Source organism: Ipomoea nil, unplaced genomic scaffold (assembly GCF_001879475.1).
Source record: "Ipomoea nil cultivar Tokyo-kokei standard unplaced genomic scaffold, Asagao_1.1 scaffold3069, whole genome shotgun sequence".
NCBI lineage: Eukaryota > Viridiplantae > Streptophyta > Magnoliopsida > Solanales > Convolvulaceae > Ipomoea > Ipomoea nil.
Window position 1 is genome coordinate 2882179 of NW_017619497.1, and position 24940 is coordinate 2907118.

At 34.1% G+C, this 24940-nt stretch overlaps 2 protein-coding genes across 4 annotated transcripts; one reads left to right on the forward strand and one right to left on the reverse strand.

Moving 5' to 3' along the window:
* Positions 1-679: 679 nt before the first annotated feature.
* LOC109164753 (protein DETOXIFICATION 29-like) lies at positions 680-3995 on the reverse strand. The gene is made up of 8 exons (XM_019313302.1): positions 3756-3995; positions 3126-3667; positions 2259-2345; positions 2096-2152; positions 1757-1998; positions 1527-1645; positions 887-973; positions 680-757 (listed from the first exon to the last, which is right to left on the reverse strand). The coding sequence occupies exons 1-8, from the start codon at positions 3993-3995 to the stop codon at positions 680-682; spliced, it is 1452 nt and encodes a 483-aa protein (XP_019168847.1).
* A 5014-nt stretch (positions 3996-9009) lies between these two features.
* Positions 9010-18233, forward strand: LOC109165628 (topless-related protein 4-like). Of its 3 annotated transcripts, none has more exons than XM_019314476.1 (26): positions 9010-9175; positions 9261-9455; positions 9584-9763; positions 9898-10011; positions 10874-11032; positions 11132-11309; positions 11430-11553; positions 11661-11776; positions 12106-12274; positions 12457-12566; positions 12689-12758; positions 13013-13086; positions 13195-13290; positions 13362-13457; positions 13774-13901; positions 14011-14245; positions 14327-14479; positions 14550-14651; positions 14852-14998; positions 15949-16059; positions 16157-16336; positions 16475-16603; positions 16695-16790; positions 17088-17276; positions 17455-17627; positions 17714-18233. In XM_019314476.1, the coding sequence occupies exons 2-26, from the start codon at positions 9376-9378 to the stop codon at positions 17922-17924; spliced, it is 3420 nt and encodes a 1139-aa protein (XP_019170021.1). In that variant the 5' UTR covers positions 9010-9175; positions 9261-9375; the 3' UTR covers positions 17925-18233. The 3 variants fall into 3 exon arrangements, with proteins under 3 accessions (XP_019170021.1, XP_019170020.1, XP_019170022.1); XM_019314475.1 differs by having other exon boundaries at positions 9010-9124; XM_019314477.1 differs by having other exon boundaries at positions 9010-9124; positions 14553-14651.
* The last annotated feature ends 6707 nt before the right edge of the window (positions 18234-24940 follow it).

Consider the following 24940-nt stretch of genomic DNA (forward strand, 5'->3'; position numbering starts at 1 on the left):
TGCGGGCAATGTTGCAAAAATTTCGCCTAGGCACCGATTAATAGGCGCCTAGACGCTGGCCGACTAGCGTGTCACCATAATTGGTGGTCTAGGCATTTGGCTGGCTAGGTGACCGACTAGGATGCCTAGGCACTGATCGCCTAGGCCTCCTAAGCGCCGACTAGGTCTCCTAGGCACCGACTATGCCGCCTAGTCGGCCAATTAACTATTGGTCTATTCTTTTTTAAATGTGTTATTTCACTCAAAACAACATCGTTTTGAGCGAAATAACCTTAAATTGTTCAAATCTTAAATATTTTTTAAGTTAATATTTAATATTTTAATATTAACTATTAAAATATTAAATAATTTATAATTATCAAGTAAAATAAAAAATAAAATAAAAAATACACTGGTGCAAGGCGCCGATTAATCACCGATGTTGTTTGATAATAATACTAGACAGGTGGTGAAAAATAACAGAAAGACGGTGAAAAGATGGTGAAGTAATTTATCTGTATTATCGTGTGTGTGTGTGTTAATTTTTTTTAATTTTATGTTGGTAATGTAAAATGTAACGTATAGTATTGTGTGAATATTAGAGTAGTTTAATTATATTAATATATTATATGATGATGAGTTTTGCAAGTTTGTAAGTCAACTAGTGTTTGTATATACGTTTAGACTACTATACGTTTCATTAAGCACTAACTGCTTCAACTGGCTGTGGTTCTGAATCGCCTCCCCATTTCTTTATTCTGGCTCCAGCAAGCAAAGCCTGCATGCATTTAAGCATATATGATACATATATATAAACCAAAGATTGAGTGAGCTAGCTCATGGCTTAGAGATCGAAATCCAAAGATAGAGTAACAGAGAGCTTCAATAATAATATATATAATTGTACCTCCTTGTTCCAGTCAGTTCTGAGGACCATAACTATCACAGCAATGGTCTGAACCACATTTCCTATTAGCATTCCATACCAAATACCCTATATTAATCATTCACAATAAGTTTATTAGCTTTTAGAGGTCACACATGAAAAATTAAATTAAAAAATTAACTCTAATCTATCAAGCCTTGTTAACCGATCGAACACGACACATAAAATGGGACGGATATATTACTTAGAGCAAGCTTAATAGTTGAGTTTTTACCGCTCTAACAACAAAAGAGAGGAATGAAGGAGAAAAAATAAAGAAAAAATAAAATTCATTGTGGTTGCCAACACGCTAACGTGCCTAGTGGGCATGTGTAGTACTTGCACACCCCACTGAGTGGGGCTGTGCTTAACGGGCACCAATTGGCTTTGTTGTTGTTGTTTTTATGTTATATTTTAAAAAATTAATCATGAGTCTAAAAAAAAAAAAAAAAACTCTAGTCCCACCTTACTGAAAAATTTATAAAAAAAAAATCCACCTAATGGAACAAGAAACTATTGGGATGCCCTTAGCTAGCTAGGGTATGTAATCTTATGTTTCGTGAACTAATTAAACCTTTAGGGAGAAATTAAATTAAATAAAGCAAAAGTAGCATATATATACCTTGAGACCCTTGTTAAAGGCAAAGCCTAGTAGCAGACCAATAGGAATACCCACGAAGTAGTAGCATACAATGTTCACATATGCTACATGGCTTTGCCACCCTGCTCCAATGGCTACCCCTGCATTCAATTTTGAAACGTACGGAACTCAAAATATTTCATCAACATTAATATAATATAGGGCGGGGGACGAATTGAAAGAAGAGAATCGAAGATTTTTGCACAAATTACCAGAGAGTGTTGGCTGAAGGCTGTTGAGGGTAATGGTAAATCCTAACAATGGTGTAAGATCATATACAAGCTGCTGTACTGCGGAGCTTTTCGTAAACAATGGCGGATAACGGCTTCTGAGGACAATCGGAATGAGTCCTAGGATGATTCCGATGAATACCGAGGTGGTAATTGTGGCCACAATTACACAAAATTTTGCGCTTCTCGGATGTCTAGCGCCTAGCTCATTCGACACCCTCACACTACACACATTATGTTTAAGACTACGTTATTCTGTTAATTATATAAAAGTCATGATAAAAAATAATTTTGTTTCATATAACATTGTAGATCAATTACCTTATTGCGGCATTAAATCCAATACCCACCATTATCGTCCATTGCAATATATTAATGCTGCGAAGTGACCATCTTACATTAGTATAATCCTATTTGCACATAAAATTAAAAATTCTATACATAAATTAAATGAAGTTGGAAAATAAATACACACAAAACTCACCATATAGAAGTTGCATCAACTGAAATTTCAGCATTTTTAGTGTATCCAGAAATAAGAATAAGCGCCACAAAGTACCACATTTCTAAGCTGCACAAATCCCCAAAATATTGTGATTAGGGGAACATTCGAGAGATTAAAAATTGTATTAACATTTAATTCTGAAAATTTCTATTTTTAATTTCCCTAAAAATTTCCCTCAGCTCCATGATGTGGCTATATCATGAATTGGTTTTGATCTCACATGCATCTAATTAAACACTAAACTAACTAATTATAAATATTATTGAAAGAGACAATTTTGTTGAAATATCCAATTATATAGATATAGTAAGGATGAGAATTTGTTAAAACCAAACGGAGTAAAAGTTATTGGCATGATCCCCTACTACATAAAACCAAAAAAATAAAATCTTGACTTGTTAACTCCAAGGTTACAAATTCACTTTCAATGGTCTGCTCAGTTTGAGGAGACTAGTTTGTGCTGGTCAACTCTAGGCAATCTAGATAGATTTACTTCTGATGGTTCTTTGCCACGCTTAGTTTAAGCTGGTCAGCTCTAGGTAATCTAGAATGGTTTAGATCTGATGGTTCTTTGCCGCACTTAGTTTGTGCTGGTCAGTTCTAGGAAATCTAGATTGGTTTACTTTTGATGGTTCTTTGCCGCGCTTAGTTTGTGCTGGTCAGCTCTAGGCAATCTAGATTGGTTTACTAATGGTTCTTTGTCGTGCTTAGTTTGAGCGTGGTCAGCTCCAGACAACTTATATTAATTTACCTTAAGATGATTTATCTAGTATGTGATAGTGACAACGAATTTTCCTCCCTTAGTCACTAAAAAAACAATAATCTCTAAATTGATATTAAACTTACCAAAGCATTACTTCAGATGCAAGAGATAGGCGAAGAAAGGCCCTAAGATTCCCAAAGGCCTTCCGAGAAAATCCATTCCAAGCATCACCACAAGCCCAGGAGAAAATGTAAACCAGCTGCGCCACCATGATAAACAACCATGCGGCATTCAGCACCGCCCCCGCAGCCGGCAGCCCCCAATTGAACTTGAGCATAAATAGCCAGCTAAACACGACGTGCCCAGCCAAAGCCACGGCCGTAATACCAGCCATCACCAAGATCTTGCTCTGTGATTGCAAGAACTTCTGGACCGGAAAAATAATCACGTAAGCAAAGAGCTCCGGGATCATCCACAATGTAAACCTCCCAGCGGCTTTCGCAATTTGTGGATTTTGGTGAAGGGGTTTGAGGATTGGGGTGGCTAAAATGTATACTGATGTCAATGGTATGACTATAACCGTGAGAATAATCCATGATCTTTGCATGTAAATGCCCAGCATTTCTACTTTCTTTGCCCCAACTGCTTGCCCACAAAGTGTTTCTAGTGCACTTCCCATTCCATACTGCAACCAATTCAAGTTTGATAATAGAAGAAAAACCATTAATTAAATAGCTGCCAGAATGTTAGTAATTTGGTGAATAAATACATACCAAGATCCCAAAAGCAAAGCCAGCAATAAGATTGTTCTCCACTGCCACGGCTGCAAGTTGAATGTCTCCAACATGGCCGGCAAACACCTGAGTTATGGCACTAATGGAGTATTGGAAAACAAGAGTGCATATCGCGGGAACGGCGAGATACCATAGCTTCTTTGATTCGGAATAGAATTCCCTCAAGAATTCCTTAACGTTCTTGATTTCTTGGATATCAATTGCATACGCAGAACTCATGTTACGTATTCTCTGTGTTGAAGTTTGAGTATAGTACAAATTTAAAGGTGTCTCTTACGGTTAAAGTTTGTCCAGAACTAACCTAAATAACCATGCATGCCATCAAATGATAGTTGTATGTTATTAGGTTTCTTATCCTAGTCAAAAATAAAATCTAATTATTATTATTTCACCATATAACAAGTACTTAATATTATCCTAACTTACTTTAATATTATAATAATAAACTGGAAAATGTTACATGAATACTTTTATATTTTGAGAAATTTTTTTAATAAATGTTATTTTTTATTTGTATATGCAATAATATAAAATATGACTCAAATTAAGGTTTTTTTTTTTTTTTTTTACAAGCATATGACTCTCAGCTGTCGGGGAGTCAAGGCCATTGTTTCCTTCTTCAACCCACAGGCCACAGCTTCATTCGGCCAAAAGAAAAAAATATTCTATAGATGTCTACGTACGTTTTGATTAAAATTTAAGCTAATTGATCGAATTGAAAAAAAAAAAAAAAACAAATAAATCGATAAATATTTGATTTTTTTTTTTTTGAGATGATTAATAGTTTTATAATTCTAAAAGTTTTGTTTATTGATTAATTTGGTTCGTAAATATAACTAAAATTCTCAAATTCATATGCATGTTAAAGCAATAGTTATATCTTAGACCAGGATACATGCTCCAACTCATCCCTATTTTTTTTTTCTTTTTTACTTATACTTTTTTTTTTTCAATTTAAATTTATTTATTTACTTTTTTTTTACAAATATAATTATTGTATAACAAATATATCATTAAAACGTTTTAATTGAGATTTTTTAAATAACAACCATATTCATATATTTTTAAAAATTAATAATTAATTTATAGGTACATAAATTCATTACTTTAGTATAATGTTTATTTACATTAATTCATTAAGCTTTGTTTTTATAAACATATAGAAGGAACATTATGAATTACTATAGATTGAATGAAAAAATATATGATGTATATATTTATATATGATGTATATATGTATATATGATATATATATTTAGTTTAGTGTTTGTGGACATTAAAGTTTATGTTTGTGAATATAGAACAAATATTATAAACATAATACAAGATAATATTATTAGATATGATACAATATTTGACACTTAATATAAAATGACATCGTTCTTGGCCAAGATCCACCATACAAGGTCGATCATGGCCCAAAATATAATTTGGACAGGAACTTGTGTCAAACCGTCACACGAATCATATCCTTGCATGTGAGACAGGTCGGGTTGTCATACATGCTCGTTTACTAACGAAAACTGTTTTCTATTTTCTAATTTTTCAGTTTTCATTCTTGTTTTCCATTTTCTATTTTTTGTTTAGAAAACCTGTTTTTACTAACATTTATTTTTTTAGATTAACATTATAAAATTAACACAAGTTTAATTTCGAGTGATTTTTAGATATTATATTTAAAATATTTTAAAATATATTTTGTTTAAATAGAATAAATATAATTTTTACTTTTAAGTCCAATATATGTATGACTTTTTATATTTGATATCTGAACTAAATATATATATATAATATAACTAAAAATATATCTAAACCAATAACCTATTAAGTTCACATAAAAGTTAGTTTAGATAATATTAATATTTTTTTTGAGCTAATATTTAAAATATTTTTAGATATATTCATTTGAATGACATGTATATCAATATATAACTTTTTACTTTAAATTCTAATATAGTAATATATGTAAACTATCAATATCCAATATTTAAAACAAACTTGTATTACGATATAACATAACTAAAAATATCCGAACCAATATTGAGTCCAATCAAATTATAAAACTTGGTATATAGTTCAATTTTTAATTTTGATAATATAATGTGAATAATGTTTAACTTTAAGCATAAGCAAATAAGTTGTGTTTAAATAAGTAATGCATGTATAAATGATAAAAGATGGCGACTTTAGTACAAAACTTATGCACTTTAGCATAAGCACTTTGTAGGATCGCGTTCATGTGCGACTGCCTGCCCAGGAGAGAACTGAGAACTATTCAGCGCGCGCCACGTCCAAATCTAAAGGTGAGAAACACTGATTTTTTAAAAAAACGTGGCGGGATTTTTGTAAATAATTGAACATTGCAGTGCAAGTAAAATGTATTACAAGTGCAAGTAACAGTTTCATATATAATGCACCTCAGATCAGTGCATGTAAAATGTATTACAAGTGCAGGTAAAATGTATTACAGATGCACGTAAAATTTATACTGAGCATCAAAACTAAGTGCACCTGACATTATAACTAGGTGCACCTATAGTTATAAGTAGTTGCACCTAGGTGCATGAATGTTAACAAGGCAAAATTGCATGCACTTGTAGATGAAAGTAGGTGCACTTGTAAGTGATTTTACATGCACTTTTTACTTGCAAATGTGCACCAACTACTTGCACTTAAAACACATTTACATGCACCAAAGCTCGAGTTATTTACGAAATGTCACCACGTCATTTTTAAAAAAAAATTACATCTGATTTGTTAATCTGGACACATTGACGACGCTGAATGGTTCTTAGTTTTCTCCTGGACGGCCGTTCGCATGAGAGTGCGCCCATATATATATATATATATATATATATATATATATATATATATATATATATATATATATATATATATATATATATATATATATATATATATATATGGAAGGATTCATGTGCGAATATAGCTTCCCGTGCGGTTGTGCGGTTAGATCTGAGCCGTTGATCAAATCTAAATCAACGGCTCAAATCAATGAAAATTATAAAATAAAAAAAAACGCGTGTTTGGAAGAAAGCCACGTACCTTAAGTGTTAGATCTTAAGCACAAACTCACGCACATTAAGTACAAAACCCACGCACATTGTTGGAGAAGAAGACGCGCTTTTGGTAGACGCTTTTGGTTTTGGTAGACGCTTTTGGTCATTTAGACATGCTGCATGCTTCTTCATCCAACACACATTAAGCACAATCTCACGCAAACACAAAACCCACGCACTTTAAGTATTAACTACTAGACTTTAAGTTTCAACAATTACTGATATTAATCACTACCCTCACACACATTAAGCACAAACCCTACACAAATTAAGCACAAACTCCACTCACATTAAGAACAACTCTCACACACCTTAAACACAAAAGCCCACACTTTATGTTTTACTAACTACTCACATTAAGCATAACCTCACGCACATTAAGCACAAACTCACGCACCTTATGCACAAGACTCACACATATTATATACAAAACCCACGCACATTAATCACAGAATCGCTCACATTAATGTTGACCTAAATACAAAAATTACAAAATTGCCACCGCGTTTTTATTTTTATTTTTATTTTTTTTTTATTTTTATTTTTTAATTTTGGTAATCCTGGACGTTGATTTAAGCGAGATGAATGGCCCAGATTAAACCGCACAACCGCACCTAAGCAACCTAACTGCACCAGAACCTGATTTTATATATATATATATATATATATATATATATATATATATATATATATATATATATATATATATATATATATATATATACACTGAAGATATAAAATTATAATTGCACAATATTAGTATAATTGTCTAATAATTATTATAGTAATTAAAAAATTAATTACACAGATAATAGTATAATTAACTAATAATTATTAGGTTAAATAAGCACGTATATTTATATAATTACAATTAAATATAGGTCGTTTATTTTTTTAATAATTATAATTAATTCATTCAGATATGGAGGGATGAAAAAAGTAAAAGCAATATAATATAGTGAAAATGAATATAATCAAGGTATAAAAGAATAATTACATAGATATTAGTATAATTGCCTAATACTCCGTAATTATTATGGTAATTAAACTAAACATGTCTTTGGAATTTTTTTAATAATAATTACAATTAAATTATTTATTTTAGTAATATTACATAAATGATATTACATATCGATTTTGAAAGATAATTGCAAACAAACGAGTCATATTATTTAATTAATTGAGTGATACTTCTTATAATCAAATAAATATATATTTTCGTCAAAGGCCTTGTGATCGAGCGGCATAGCTGTGACCTCTCAAATGAGAAATCTTAGGTTAATTGAGCAATTATTTGCTCAAATTCAAGCAAAATAATATAAAAAAAATATAATCGATTCAATCTATTCATATTCATGGTTATAATTTATATAATTGTATATCGATCAAAATATTCTTAAAATATTACTATAATAAATCAATTTCGTGCAATTATATTATAAAGTTAAGTTGTACTCGAAAGATTTTAAAAAAGAAAGTAATACTAATTGAAGTAAAATATTAAGCGTAATTAATACTCGTCGTTACTAAAGCTGGCTAGAAGTCAAATCATAGAGATCTATTATTCCAACATGGAACAAAGAACAATGTACTGAGATTAGATAGATTGATAGATAGATAGGGTGTATAAAATGGTCATACCTTCCTCGTTGTAGCTTATCATTTCCCTCCTACTAAAAGTCGTTGGTCACGTCACCTTTCTTCGGATTAAAATATGCTTAAAGAAAACAACCCATCTCCGGTTTCGTCTTCTTGAAGCACGCGAATATTGCCGGTGATACGCTACCTTTCGTATCACCGGAGCCAGACTACTTATCACTTTTCATACTACTTATCTTGCGCGAGGTGCGTGATAAGTGTGCGTGCGTATCAGTGGCCCCTTTATTTACGAACTTAACACATGATAACGACTCGCGTTCAAACCCAAGACTAATTCGTGCAGTTACGTGGCGGGCTGTGCGTCCGCCACCTATATCACGCGCGCGTCAGTAGTTGCCACGTTCGGTTATTTGAAAGACGGGGATGTGGCTCCGCAGCACGCTCCAGGCCGCGCGTGGAGAGTATTGCCTTTTCCGTGAAAGCTCTCTCACGCTGTTTCGGTATTCTTTTCTCTCTCCTCTCTATTTTTATAGGTTGCATAGAGTGGAAATATGACTCATTTCGAGAAAGTTAGCTAAACGACGAGGGCCCACCGGAAAGCGCAGAAAACCTCTCTCTCTCCTCCGGAGCCGTTCGCCGCTCGCCGTTCACGGTTCACGTCTCCGATCTGTACTCTCTCTTACCTTCTATCTATATATGTGTCTAAGCTTTGAATCCGAGGTGTGTGTGTGTATGTCCGTATGGAGGTATTTTGTTTGATATCGTTTTTGTGATTGAGCTCATATGATTACGATTTGATTGATAGGTAGTGGAAACCCTAGTTGTTATGTGATATCTGGCGGTTTGTGAAGTGTTTGATTGCTGAATTTCGTGGATCTGTGAGGTTCTAGAGTCTTCTGAGGGGTTGATCAGTCAAAGTCATGTCTTCCTTGAGCAGGGAGCTGGTTTTTCTCATCCTTCAGTTTTTGGATGAAGAGAAATTCAAGGAAACAGTTCACAAGTAATGATTTTTATTTTTTGTTGATTTTTAACTTACCCAGGAAATGAAGTTCAGTAAAATTTTTTACTACTGCGGGGGTTTTTGAGATTGATTTTGTGTTTTATTGGTGATTGATTTTGGAAATGAAGGTTGGAGAAGGAGTCGGGATACTTCTTCAACATGAGGCACTTTGAGGATGCTGTGACAAATGGGGACTGGGATGAGGTAGAGAAGTATTTATCTGGTTTCACCAAGGTTGATGATAACCGATACTCGATGAAAATTTTCTTTGAGATCCGGAAACAGAAGTATCTTGAGACGCTTGACAAGTAGGTGCCATCTTGTCTTTGTGTAGTTCCATACATCTGTTTTTTTTTTTTTTTTTTTTTTTTTACGTAGTGAATTCTGATCATTGAGGTTGGCCTGTATGTTGGACGTCTGAATCAAGTTTTGAACTTTGCAGGCAAGATCAACCGAAAGCATTGGAAATTCTGACGAAGGATTTGAAGGTGTTCTCCACTTTTAATGAAGAACTGTTTAAGGAAATAACTCTTCTTCTGACTCTGAACAACTTTAGGTATATTCTTAACAAATCTTCTGTTGGGGAAAATGGTATATAGATGTCTTTATACACAACATGATGTTTGAATTAGCCAATTTGAGGGGCTAGCAGCATAGGATGCATAATTAATGGGACATGGACAGTTGAGCAAAATTATTGGGAAGATTCCATTGTTAGATAGTGCATGCTGTAACTGGGCTTTTAAATGTGTTGGGCAAAGATGTGTTGATGTAAGCCATGTAGGTTCAGCTGGCACTTGCTAGGGCAGAAAAGGAAATTGAAAAGATTACACAAGGGAGTAACTCAAATCATTATAATGGACTCATTAAATGCTATTTATTGCAGACTCACTCAATATTACCCATCCATTTACTTCTTCTCCCAAAACGTTGAATCCCCAACCCCAACGACCCCCCACATCCCGACCCGACAAAGCATGTGAGAGGATGTAAATCATGGTGACTCAATGGCTCAGTAGACAGGGCCAAATGCCGGTGTGGACAAGGGATCTGCCCACTTTGGGCATAATCCCACACTGCCGTTGTTGAGTTTCGAACCTTGTACCCATCCATTTACTTGTTTGGGTGTTTAGCAGTAGTATCTCACTCTGCCAGCAAGAGAATTCACAAGATAAATACTTTGGTCCAGTCCAATTATAGTCAGTGATATGGAAGTGAAGCAACCATCTAGACTTGGGGATTTATGAAAAGTAGGATGAAAATACAACATACTTTTCCAAAAGTATGGATTCACATGTTTCTCCAAGTCAATTTGTGAGTCATTGTAATGTCTACATAGTATGTGGGCCTGGTCTATGAAACACCTTCTGTATATTTATTAGTAGTTCGTTGACATTGATGCATATTTTGAACTTCAGGGAGAACGAACAGCTATCGAAGTATGGGGATACCAAATCAGCTAGGGCCATAATGCTTGTTGAGTTAAAAAAGTTAATCGAGGCAAATCCACTTTTTCGCGATAAGCTTCAGTTTCCTAGCTTAAAGAACTCTCGGCTGCGGACACTAATCAACCAGAGGTTGGTGGAAATAAAATATCTTCCTTCTATTGGTTCCCTCATCAATAGAAAACTCTAAACTTTTCTTTTTGAACTATCGTGGTGTTTATGATAGCGCAGTCTGAATTGGCAGCACCAGCTGTGCAAGAGCCCAAAGCCTAATCCTGATATAAAGACCCTCTTTGTAGACCACACTTGTGGGCAACCAAATGGTGCTCGGGCTCCATCTCCTGTCACTAATCCTCTGATTGGTTCCATGCCTAAAGTGGGCGGCTTCCCACCTCTAGGTGCCCATGGTGTAAGTATGCCCAATACATCTATTTGTTTTTCTATTGCTAGGGAAAGTTCAAAACTGCTATTTTAGCATACTATTGAGTTTCTATTTATTTTTTTTATTTTTTTTTGCCATTTTTATTAGCCATTTCAGCCAGCACCTGCACCAATTGCTTCATCTCTTGGAGGATGGATGACCAATCCACCCTCTATGCCACATCCAGCTGTTTCTGGTGGGCCAATAGGTCTAAGCCCTCCTAATAATGCTGGTAAATTTGTTTTCTTATTAATTGAAACCTATGCAATCATTGATATTTTTCTTTAGTGCTGTTTTGCCTTCCATTCTTGTTAAATTTGACTGATTATGTGATTACAGCATCTATGTTAAAGCGTCCTAGGACCCCTCCTGGTAATAATCCTGCACTGGACTATCAAACTGCAGATTCTGAACAGGTGCTGAAGAGGCCAAGACCTTTTGGAATGCCTGAGGAGGTACTCAATATGCGAGTTAATTAGGCCCCTTAATTAGTCTCTTAGAGTTTTATCATTGTTTTGGAGCTGTCTTACATTTCATTTATATATATGTGATTTTAGTCACCATATAACCATATTAGGAATTAGGATAAATCAATTCCCTTCTGGTGCATTCTATCTTTAGACATTTTAATGTCTAGTTGAGTCTCACTTGTATAGTGCTGTCTAATTTGGTATTGTTCTAAGGAATGTTGATATTTTGAAATTATTACAAAACTGTTTGTCTGCTCTCTAATTTATTAAATTTTCTAGTGCATGTTATTAATATTTGTTATGGATATGTGCAGGCCAACAATCTCCCTGTTAATATACTGCCTGTCATGTATTCTGGACAGAACCATGCTCGCCCGATGTATTCTTCTGATGACTTACCCAGGACAGTAGTAGCAAATTTGAATCAGGGTTCTACTGCTAAAAGCATGGATTTTCACCCTGTGCAACAAACTCTGCTACTTGGTAAGCTAACTAAGCTTTGTATCTGATAAATTTGTGTCGTGCAATTATTGTTTTTGCTTTTAATATCAAAGCTTGGTTTTGATTTGTTATTAAATCTTTATTGTCTTGGCCAAAAAATGGCGCTTTCATACTGGACTTTGATTGTTGTAACTTGTAACTAACCATTGTACGGAGTATTCCAGTTGGAACAAATACCGGGGATATTGCTATATGGGATGTTGGCAGCAGAGAGAGGCTTGCATTTAGAAGTTTTAAGGTTTGGGACATTGCAGCTTGTTCATTGACTCTGCAAGTAAGTTGCTTGTCTGAGTTCTCACATAGAAAGAAAAATGAAAATAATTTATCACTATGGCATTTCTCTGTTGTTCTCTTTGCTTATCTGTCATGGCTCATGTGTATATTTGTTGCATATAGGCTTCGTTGGCCAATGAATGTACTGCATCTGTCAACCGTGTGGCCTGGAGTCCTGATGGCACTCTTTTAGGTATGCATTCACAGTACTATTCTCTCTTGTATTTTCTACTCTGGGCAAGGGGCTGGGAGAGTTTGCTAGGGTTGGCCAAAATGGATTGTTTTAAGTGATATTACTAGGAGGGCTTCTGATTTTAAAAATAGAATTTCTGCTTTCGTAGGATAGGAGAACCTTAAAATTTGTTCTGATCTAAAAGCAAAGAATAATTTAAATTATTGGAGGTTCTGATTTCTTTATGTTCATTATGGATCTCTTTTATGATTCAGGTGTTGCATACTCGATGCACATTATTCATTTGTTCTCTTACCATGGAGGTGATGATCTACGCAACCACCTTGAGGTTTGTGTTGAATCTTCTAATCATTCTATTAGATTTTGTATTTCAATTGGTTGTCTGGTATCATAACTCATAGGGTTTATATGACTCTAGTTGATATAATTGTTTCAGATTGATGCACATGTTGGAAATGTTAGTGATCTGGCATTCTCTCATCCGAATAAACAATTGTGTGTCATAACTTGTGGAGAGGACAAGACTATTAAGGTATTTATTATTTTTATGAACTATTTGAGATTGATACAACTTGCATATTGAAACTAATGTGGTTGCTTTAGGTATGGGATGCTGCCTCTGGCTCCAAGCAATATATTTTTGAGGGTCATGAGGCACCTGTCTATTCAGTATGCCCTCACTATAAAGAAAATATCCAGGTAACAATTTGTTAAGGGTTTTCAATAATTAGGCATTTATTAATGGTTTATATAATCAGATCAAGGTTGAGACATAAAGTTGCAAGCCTCTTAGTTCTCTTGATTTTCCTTTTATACTTCTCTGGGAAGGAGACAAGGTTGTTGCATTCTGTTGGCTGCCATAAGGCTGCTGCAGTTAGGAGCTATGATTGGAAGTGTACATAAATAACTTTTTCTCAGTTGAGGAAAGGGAATTTGTGAACAAATTTTCTTCTTTTAGGTCTTTTTTCAGAATAAATTTGTTTCTTCTAATAAAATATCTGTTTTTCTGCTTTAGTTCATCTTCTCTACTGCTGTTGATGGGAAGATTAAGGCATGGTTATATGATAATATGGGTTCAAGAGTTGATTATGATGCCCCTGGTCATACTTGCACAACAATGGCCTATAGTGCTGATGGTACAAGGTAAGATAAACTTGTAAGTGCTTCTTTGTCTTGTTCATATGGCCATCAAGATGATATGTTTTTAGTTCTAAGTTGTGAGTATTTACTTTTGGTCAACAACAAATTGCAGGCTCTTTTCATGTGGTACTAGTAAAGATGGTGAGTCATACATTGTGGAGTGGAATGAAAGTGAAGGGGCCGTAAAGAGGAAGTATCTTGGTCTAGGGAAGAGAGCTGTCGGAGTTGTGCAATTTGATACAACGAAGAACAGATTCTTGGCTGCTGGGGATGAGTTTGTAATCAAATTCTGGGACATGGATAATGTGAATCTCTTGACAACTATAGATGCTGAGGGTGGATTGACAGTGAGAACTAGATCTTCATCTTTATAAATCTCCAATGCATGCATAGATAGCTTTTCATGTTTTATTTTAATCCATTTTCAGGCCTCTCCTTGCATCCGGTTCAATAAGGAAGGGATGCTGTTAGCTGTATCAACCAGTGATAATGGTATTAAAATACTGGCAAATGCAGATGGAGTCCGTCTGATCCGTGCTACTGAAAGCCGTGCTCTTGATCCTTCTAGAGTTGTTTCAAAGGTATGACTTGTCTTGATCTTTTAATTTCAAATCTAAGAAACACATTGGTTTTCACATTTATGATTCTCAGCAGGCCCCAATGATCACCTCATATTGTGCTTCTAATTCTACTGCTGGAACAAGCACTGCCGCTGCAGATAGGAATGCACGGGTCACACCTATTGTTGCACTGGTAACTTTGCTATATATCTCATTTGGTTGAGTGAGTAAGCTAAACCACATGTTTCTTGAAACTACACCATTATAAGAAAATTAATTAATTTACATTTTGGTAAGGAGTTCATGCTTCTGATTGAAGCTGGAGCATGTTTTTGCCTTTATGATGAGTCTCTGCATATTAGTAGATTGATTGTTGATGTAAATAATTTGTAGAATGGAGATAATTCCGGCAGCTTGCAAGATGTGAAACCTAGGATTTCTGATGAGCTGGAGAAGTCTAAGATTTGGAAGCTGACTGAAATTAGTGAACCAGGCCAACTTCGAACTTTGAAGCTTCCGGACAACTCATTGCCTGTAAGGGTATGTCTGTGCTGTCGTCCTATCTCTATTTATGGTGTGATAATTATATCTAGAGATTTCTCTTGGCCTTCCTATAGTGTGCCAGCCATTAGTGCATTATCACTTAAAATCACTGGCAAGAATCCATCTATGAGTTGTATGAAACTATTGTACGAGAATGAATCTACTTCACTCCTCTCTCAGAGGATGGATGAAGGTGTGTAGCCGTGTAGGTTGTGATGAAAGGTGTTAAGAGTCCCACATTGATAAAATAAGAGAGAACATATGGTTCTATAAGGCCATGGGTTAGACTAGCTAATTGATTGGATTCAATCTTTTAGTGTGGTTTGGCCCATGTGCATTATAGCCCAATTGAGTGACTCTAGCCCAATCTTAGTTGTTTATATAACAAAAGGTATGCACGTGGACAATCAAAGCAATTTTAATTAAGTCTTGGGTAGTTGGATGAGTGTTCTCTCTTTTTGTGTCTAAAAAGGAACCATGGAAAAAGTGAAAAGAGAAGAACGAAGTAAATGGGCTTGGGGGTGTTTAGGGTTATCAGAGAAAAAGAAGAACAAATTGATTTTCATTTAAAAACTGTTTTTAAATTTGACATTTGATAATATGATCAATATTGCCTGATTGTTCCTTGCAACATATTATTCTCTAAGATTAAAATGATCTAACTGTAGCTGTTTAGGTGTCACCTCTTATAGTCTTTCTCCCCCTTAATTGACTTACATTTGTTTTTTGTTTTTAATACATCCTCATTAATCTATGCATATATAACTACTTGAAGCATTACCATGGAACTCATTTTATTGTTTTATGCACATTTATGAATTCCTATCAGTGTGCTCTTTATGTATGTTTGTGGTTTAAGGGATGGTTTCACTGGCCTGCAATGCCCAATCGCCCATTGTTTCTCAATTTAATACAACCATTTAACCAAATTGTAATGTCCATTTCAGATTATTAGATTAATATATACAAATTCTGGAGGTGCAATTTTGGCTCTGCCATATAATGCGACACACAAACTTTGGAAATGGCAGCGGACTGAAAGAAACGCATTTGGAAAGGTAGTGGAACTTTGTGCTAAGTCTCTTTTCCTATTCTCTCATCAATTTCTTCTTGTTGCTTTTGATGTATGATTGTGTAATTTGTTTGACAATCCAGGCTACAACTACTGTAGCACCTCAATTGTGGCAGCCTACTAGTGGGATCTTAATGACCAATGATATAAGCGAAACAAACATTGAAGAGGCTGTTCCTTGTTTTGCACTTTCAAAGAATGACTCTTATGTTATGTCAGCATCAGGTGGAAAAATTTCCTTGTTCAATATGATGACTTTCAAGGTAGTGCTCTCTGATTTCTGTTCTTTGATTTTCTTAGATATAGTGCCAGAACAATGCTAATTGGCCATGACCATTAATCCAAAGAACTCTTTATCTTTAATTTTTATTTGACTATTTTTATGATATGTTTCCTTGCAGACAATGACAACTTTCATGGCACCTCCACCCGCAGCAACAAGTCTTGCCTTCCACCCTCAGGATAATAATGTTATTGCTATTGGCATGGATGACTCTTCGATACAAATTTACAATGTCCGCGTTGATGAGGTCCAATACTGTAAATATATATGCATGAGAGAATTTTTATTTTGAAGACAGTTATCATTCTAGCTAATTGTTCAATTCTTACGTTTTATAGGTTAAAAGCAAGCTTAAAGGCCATCAGAAGAGAGTAACTGGCTTAGCCTTTTCCAATGTTCTGAATGTTCTTGTATCAGCTGGAGCTGATGCTCAGGTACATACTTTCTGTACTCAGCAGGCTAGCAGACAACTACCATATCATTTTGTTAATAAGCAATTATGTTCTAAAATGTTTATCACCATTACCATTACCGGCCTGTCAATATGTCATCATCTCCCTTTCTGTCTATACCGCTTTTACTTCTTTGCAGAAACTAAACTTGTATATTCTGAGGATTTTAAATATTTTCTGCAAGTTTCTTTGCTGAGATTACACCTAGAAAGTAAGACTTGTGGTACAAATAAACTGTGGGTATTCATTTACCTTTCTTCAATTCATTTTAATTCTCAGCTGTGTGTTTGGAGCATGGATGGATGGGAGAAGAAGGCTAGTAAGTTTTTACAAAATCCTTCAAGTCGTGCACCAAATCCTGCCACTCAGACCCATGTTCAATTTCATCAAGATCAGATACATGTGTTGGTTGTACATGAGTCGCAGATAGCTATATACGAGGCATCAAAGCTAGATTGCATAAAGCAGGTAGGTTTGTACACTATATATTCTACAAGCAATGCAATAATGATTCATGTTATTTAACTGCCTGCATAAAGAATCTGAATTTACTAATCAAGTCTCGATCTCAAGTAGTGCTAGAAACAAATTGAAATGGATGATGAGGATGTCTTGTTGAACATATATACATGTGGTTTTCTGGCAGTGGGTTCCCCAAGATTCTACACTTGCAATCACAAATGCAGTGTTCTCATGTGATAGCCAGTCTGTATATGCATGTTTTGAAGATGGAAGCGTCAACGTTTTCTCAGCCACTGCTATGTCTCTCAAATTGAGGTGTCGCATCCACCCTACAGCATACTTACCTTCAAACCCGAGGTATGCCTCTTACCTTAACAACAGAACCGAATCAAAATATAAGTAGAATATACGCATCCTCAGTTTCTGTAATTATGATTTTACAGTTCCAGGGTGTTCCCACTCGTCGTTGCTGCTCATCCATCCGAAGCTAACCAGTTTGCGCTAGGCCTTACTGATGGCAGTGTGCATGTGGTCGAACCACTGCAATCAGAAGGAAAGTGGGGCACTGTTCCCCCACCGGAAAATGGTGCTGGCACTAGCATGAGCCCTGCCGCCGCCGCTGCAGCTGGTGGTTCTGATCAACCTTCAAGGTAGTAGTGGACAAATCTAACTCTAAAGAGGCCTTCTTGTTTGATTCTTCCTAGGATGTCGTCATAGATTGGTAGCACATACAGCTCCAGATGAGACAGACAGACAGACAGACATTGTGAAATATTGAATAGGTAGGGTGGGGGAGAAAAAGATGAAATGTTGATAGGCATAAATGTAAGACATGTGAAAGAAATAGGAAGTACCGTTTCGGGCTGTCAAGAAATTTTCCTTGTTTTGTGCATTTCTTTTAATTTATCCGAATAATGTTCATTTATATAATATAATATATATTTTTTATAGCTTCTTTCTTAATTGTATGTGTTTTTGTTTGTGCTTGATTCCCTCAAGATGTCTGTTTACTGATGTATTGTATTCAGTACTGCGCCAGAAGTGGCACAAGGGTTCCAACTTCCAAGGTATTTAGTACAAGGTTTCTCCGTATTAGAAATGCTCATAACTCTATGAGAATATATATATATATATATATATATATATATATATATATATATATATATATATATATATATATATATATATATATATATATATATATAATTGCACTCAGGTGCGAATGAAGCACCCAGGAAGGAATATGCGAACGAATCAGCGCGCGACACGTGTCCAGATCTAATGGATTAAAAAAATGCGGTGGCATTTTCGTAAATAATTGAACATCGAAGTGCAAGTAATTGTATTACAAGTGCATGTAAAATGTATTATAGGTGCAAGTAAAATTTACACTGAGCATCAATACTAAGTGCACCTATAATTATAAGTAGTTGCACCTATAGTTATAAGTAGGTGCACCTAGGTGCATGAATGTTTGCGGGAAGTGAATGCTAACAAGGCAAAATTACAGGCACTTATATGTGAAAGTAGGTGCGCCTATAGTTATAAGTAGTTGCACCTATAGTTATAAGTAGGTGAACCTAGGTGCATGAATGTTTGCGGGAAGTGAATGCTAACAAGGCAAAATTACAGGCACTTATAGGTGAAAGTAGGTGCACCAAGGCAAAATTACAGGCACTTATAGGTGAAAGTAGGTGCACCAATAGTTATAAGTAGTTGCACCTCTAGTTATAAGTAGATGCACCTAGGTGCATGAATGTTTGCGGGAAGTGAATGTTAACAAGGCAAAATTACATGCACTTATAGGTGAAAGTAGGTGCACTTGTATGTGATTTTACTTGCACTTCGATGTTCAATTATTTACGAAAATGCCACCGCGTTTGTTTTAATCCATTAGATCTAGATTTCGTTCGCATATTCCCTCCTGGACACTTATTCGCACCAGAGTACATATAAATATATATATATATATATATATATATATATATATATATATATATATATATATATATATATATATATATATATATATATATATATATATATATATATATATATATATATATACCAAAGCTAACGGATGACCATTTTGGCTTAAAATTCAATAGTCGAATGACCACTTTAGGTGCAATTAAAAGTCAAGGAACCAATTTGAGAAAATGTCATAGTCGGAGGACCATTTCGAAAATTAACTCAAATTTAAATTAAACTCATTTAGAACTTGCATTTTTTTTTTTTTTTTGGCACAAGTGTCAAATAAGCTCATCTATTACTTCGAAGTGTTCAATTCTCCCCATCATCTAAAATATAATGTAATTGGGCACATTTACATCTTAAAATTGTTCAATAAGCTTTTTTTGCAGGTTACTTCCGGTTTACGATGACTTGCCCGGTTATGATTAGGTGTCAGATTACATGGCATGATTATGTGGCATTAAAATAATTAAAAATTGTGACTAATTAAAATTTGCTCCCAAACAGTAAATAATTAAAATTGTTATTAATAAATGTTCATCATCATCATCATCATCATCATCTTCATCTTCATCTCTTTCAAATCGAATGCAGATACTCTTACTAGGAGCAGAAACCCAGAAGTCCCTCACTCTCTACTTGACTTCCCCTCGTCCAACATTTACGCCGACACGCTCCTCACGCTCGCCGCGCCTTATTCCGGCGAACTCACCCCCGACACCTGTTCGCTCTCTATCTCCGTCGTCGACCCGCCCTCACTTTCTCCGCTCCCCTTTTCGCTCTCCCCTTCCCTGCCAGAACCAAATACTCCGCGAAGCTGAACGTCCCACGGCAGCTCTCGGCGGTGATCTCTGCGAAGCATGCGGAGGCCGGAGGAGCGTGTTAGGATTCAATTTGGTGTGCGGATGATCGGATTGTGGAGGAATTCGTGATGGAGCAGCCAATTCCGCCGTACCTATTTGCGTTTGCAGTTGGGGAGTAAGGGTTCCGATTCCTCGCCTCCGACGCCGCCGCTGCTCGACGACGGATTGAAGAGGCAAATAGCTCCCTCGCCGCCGGAGCCTGAAACAGCAATGGAAACTGTCGAGTTATATGAGGAGCATAGGAGACGAGTGTGAAGTGAGATTTTTGTTACTGTACTCATCTGTATGCATATAATTTAGAAATTTGAAGAGATTTGTTACTGAAGAAATTTGAAGAGATTTGCATATAATTTGTTACAGAGCTCCCTCATCTGCTTTCTGATTTTCAATTTTTCTTTCTTTTTTCTGATTTTCAATTTTTTTTTTTTTTCTGATTTTCTATTTTTAATTGTTCATATTGAGGGAGAGATTTGTGAGTAATCGAACAAGTGCATCTCCTTTAAGATTTACGAAGATCTGTTTGGTTTGTTTGGTTTGGACTAGGGTTTTCTTGCTGTCAACAATTTAGGAAGTAAATACCACCTCATCACACACTTTTATTATATTAAAAATTACATGTAAGCAATGTGGATGGGTAACTTGGAGGTAACCTGCATACAAAGCTTATTGAACAATTTTAGAAAGTAAATGTGTCTAATTGCATTATATTTTAGATGGTGAGGGAAATTGAACACTTCCAAGTAGTAGATAGGGCTATTTGACACTTGTGTCTTATTTTTTTGTAAAAAACACAAGTTCCAAATAAATTTGTCAAATTTAACAAATACATTTTTTCGCATGAAATATGAGAAATGGGTTTCTTTGTATACAAAAAAAAAAAATAAAAAAATAAAAAAAATTGGCGCAGTCTATAGCAATGCAATAGATGTATTCTCCTAGGGATGGTAACGGGGCGGGAAATGGGGTCCCGTTCCCATCCCCGAAATAGCTCCCCGTTCCCCGGCCGAGATGGAGAATTATTCTCCATCCTCATCCCCGCGGCCGAGATGGAGAATTATTCTCCATCCTCATCCCCGCGGAGATTTTTCGGGGACGGGGAATTCCCGTCCCGTTTTTTGAGAAATATCAATGGGAAAAAAAAAAGTTTCAAGGATGGATGAAGAAACTGGTAGAAAAGTTACTTTAAGAAAAATATTGACAATTTTATACAATAACACAATTAACAAGCCATGGAATCACATTCCAAGAAAAACAAAAACATAAACAACTGATATTTCAATAAAAAATGAAAACAGCATAACTATTGATACTGCAATGCAAAAATAAAAAACAACGTGTGGGGGGTGGGGGGTGGGGGGTGGGGAATCGGAGGCATCGTCCCCGTCCCCGGTGGGGATGGGGAAATTCTCCCCATCCCCGCCCCCGTTCCCCGAACCCGTCCCCGTCGGGGACGGGTTGAATTGCCATCCCTAATCTTCCAAATGGAGTTGACGGTGATGGCGAAGTCGATGTCCTGGCCTTTTACTTTCAACAGACACAACTCTCTTCTATGATGAAACTATAGAGGAAGTTCCTATTCGTCGAAGTATCGAACACATGTCCCAAATGCATTTCTCGTATTTAATGCAAAAAAAAAAAAATGAATTTCTTAAATTTGACAAACTCGTTTAGGACTTGTGAAGTTGTGAGTCTTAGAGATTTAGGTATGTAAGGTATATGAAAACCAAACTTCTCCTACTTGTAATTTACTTTCAGACCCTAAGAGTAATTATTTTTATAAGAAAGAGGATACCTAATTACATCAAATGCCTCTACTAAGGCTCAAACATATCACCTCCCACATAGAAAAGCAATGTGATACCATTGGACTACAAAGTCCTTGGTTGAATTGTTGAAATGCACAAGTTGTGCACTACATGTGCACAAATTTTATATTACAAGTGCATAGTAGAGTAATATAAGTTAAAAAAAAATGTGTTGACATATTGGTAAAGTTTTTTAACTTTAAAGTGCATAAATTTTACATTACAAGTGCACAAGGTTATATTACGTGTGAAAAAAACGTTCTTTTTTTTTTAAAGCTGTTGATTTAGACAAATCAACGTCTCAAATTTGTCTGCAAGTTTTATCTGAGTGGCTCTTTTCACCTGATCTCAAGTTGGATCAAATGAGAACATGGTCATTTGTAAAAAATGAGGACTGATCTCAACTGTCCATTAGGATTTATTAATGGTTGAGAATTTTAGTAAAAAATAATGTTATCAGTTTTATAATTATTGAAAACTTTTAAAAGCAAGATTAATTTTATAATTATTACAAACTTGAAAGTTTAGTAATAAAAAGATCGCAGTCTTTGATTTCTCAATATGAAAGGTATAGATATGTTCACACTTTTTACAAAAGCAACACTTTCCATGTAAAGTGGTATAACTTCGCATCAATTATTACTCAAACTCTACATACTCCGTATTTATTAATGCATGCACAAATATTTGTACATTAATTATCATCAGATCATGTAAAAAGTAAAAGTAACTCGTTTTTTTTTTAATGCTACTAGCAAAAGTAAAAGTAAATAGGCTCGAACTCACAACCTTCCAAATGGAAGTCCAACCTAAATACCATTAGACCACAAAGTCCTGGTTCTCTTTCTTAACTTAAGTTTATTAAAACTATATTTAAAACAAAATACACACTCAACTACACATTGTCATCTAATATCTAATTATCTTTTCCATTTTATCATGCAAATATTAGGAAAATGTGTAAGTGTTGGACTGTAGTTAGCTTGTGCAAGTTACTGGATGATTTATTATATATGCATTTGACCTAGCCTTAATATGTGCAATAACGCAAACTGGTATGTGCATTTCACTGTGTTATACTTGCCGTTCTTTTTTGTGTTCGAAATCAATTTGTTGATTTTTTGGATACCTACCCTACATATAGAATAATTCCTTTAAAATAGGAGAGATTTGGCTGGCAATATTATCTCATTAATATAGAAGATAATAAAATTACTATATCACCCTTATTAAATTTATCCTAATTTAATTAGGGTTTAATATAATCTTAATCATTCATTTTCATTCATTGGATGATTAGGATGGAATCGATCTTATGATCATATATATATATATATATATATATATATATATATATATATATATATTATATATATATATATATATATATATATATATAATATATATATATAATATATATATATATATATATATATATATATATATATATATATATATATATATATATTATATATATATATTTATATATATATATATTATATATATATATATATATATACTAGTGTTTTTACGCGCATTGCGCGATTGGAATAATGCCCAATGTTTTTTTTTTTAAATAAATACTTTAAAGTATATCAAAACAAGATTATATTGGAATTGTTCATGCATAGATAATTGAATGTTAAATTTGCGTATTTAAATAGGCAATTTTAAGTTTACAAATGCAAGATAATATAGTCAAGATTGATTATAATTGTCAATAAAATAATTGTATAGGTATGGTTGAAACCAAATAAGGGATATAAGGGAGAGCAAATAAAAATTAGGGCATACAATATTAAATATATACTAAGAAGAGCTAACTGCTGATTGTCAAACAAAGATATTGCGAGATAGTTTCTCACTTCAATTTGTTGTGTGATTTGAATACTTTTTTTTTGTCAATAAATTTCCCAAATATTTAATATGGTTGGCTTAATTATATTTTTTAAAAACAATTATTATTATTATTATTATTATTATTATTATTATTATTATTATTATTATTATTATTATTATTATTATTATTATTATTATTATTATATACCCTTAGGTCATTTTACATGTTAATCTAAACAGCTAATTTTTTAAATATCTTTTTACCAACTGTTGATATAATTCGCTGGTCAAATTCGCTAATATAATCCGCTAGCGCTAACCGCTAACTCCTGATTGTCAAACAAGGACATTGCGAGGTAGTTCTCACTTTAATTTGTTGTGTGATTTGAATACTCTCTTTGTCAACAATCCCTAAGTAGTTAATATGATTGACTTTATTAATTGTATTTTTTTAATTTTTTCATTGGTATTAATAAAATACTTGGTAAATAAATATATATCATTATTTTGTATTATAACTTTTATATTTAATTAAAAAATAGTGCACAAAAAAGATAATAGACAATGAAGTGAATATAATCAATTGATGAATTTGAATGTAAAGAATTTTTACATTGGAGAAATATAAAGACAATATAACTAATAAAATTATTTCTCTTAATTAATTTATTGATAATGAATATTTTTTTTAATAAAGACACTGTAGGGACAATGTAGCGAATATAATCAATTGATGAATTTGAATGTAAAGAATTTTTATATTGGAGAAAAATAAATACAATATAACTAATGAAATTATTTCTCTTATTTAATTTATTGATAATGAATAATTTTTTTTTTTTGAATAAAGACATTGTAGACACATAATTCTAAATTAAAGAAATGCATATGTATTATTTTTTGTTGTAGCTACTAAATTATTATTTAATTTAAGGGAAAATGACACTTTTTCCCCTGTGTTATATACCTATAACATTTTTCCCCCTAAATTATTGAAGTGGCTGTTTTTTCCCCTGAAATGTTAAATGGACATATTTACCCTTAAACTAAATATTTAATTTATTTTTTTTCTCCAACAAATTATGACCATAATTTGGATCAAACCAAACAAACACTATAGCAACCAAACCGAAATATTCCAATTACAATTTAGAATCGAAATTCGATATTTAGAGTTTATTAAAATCGT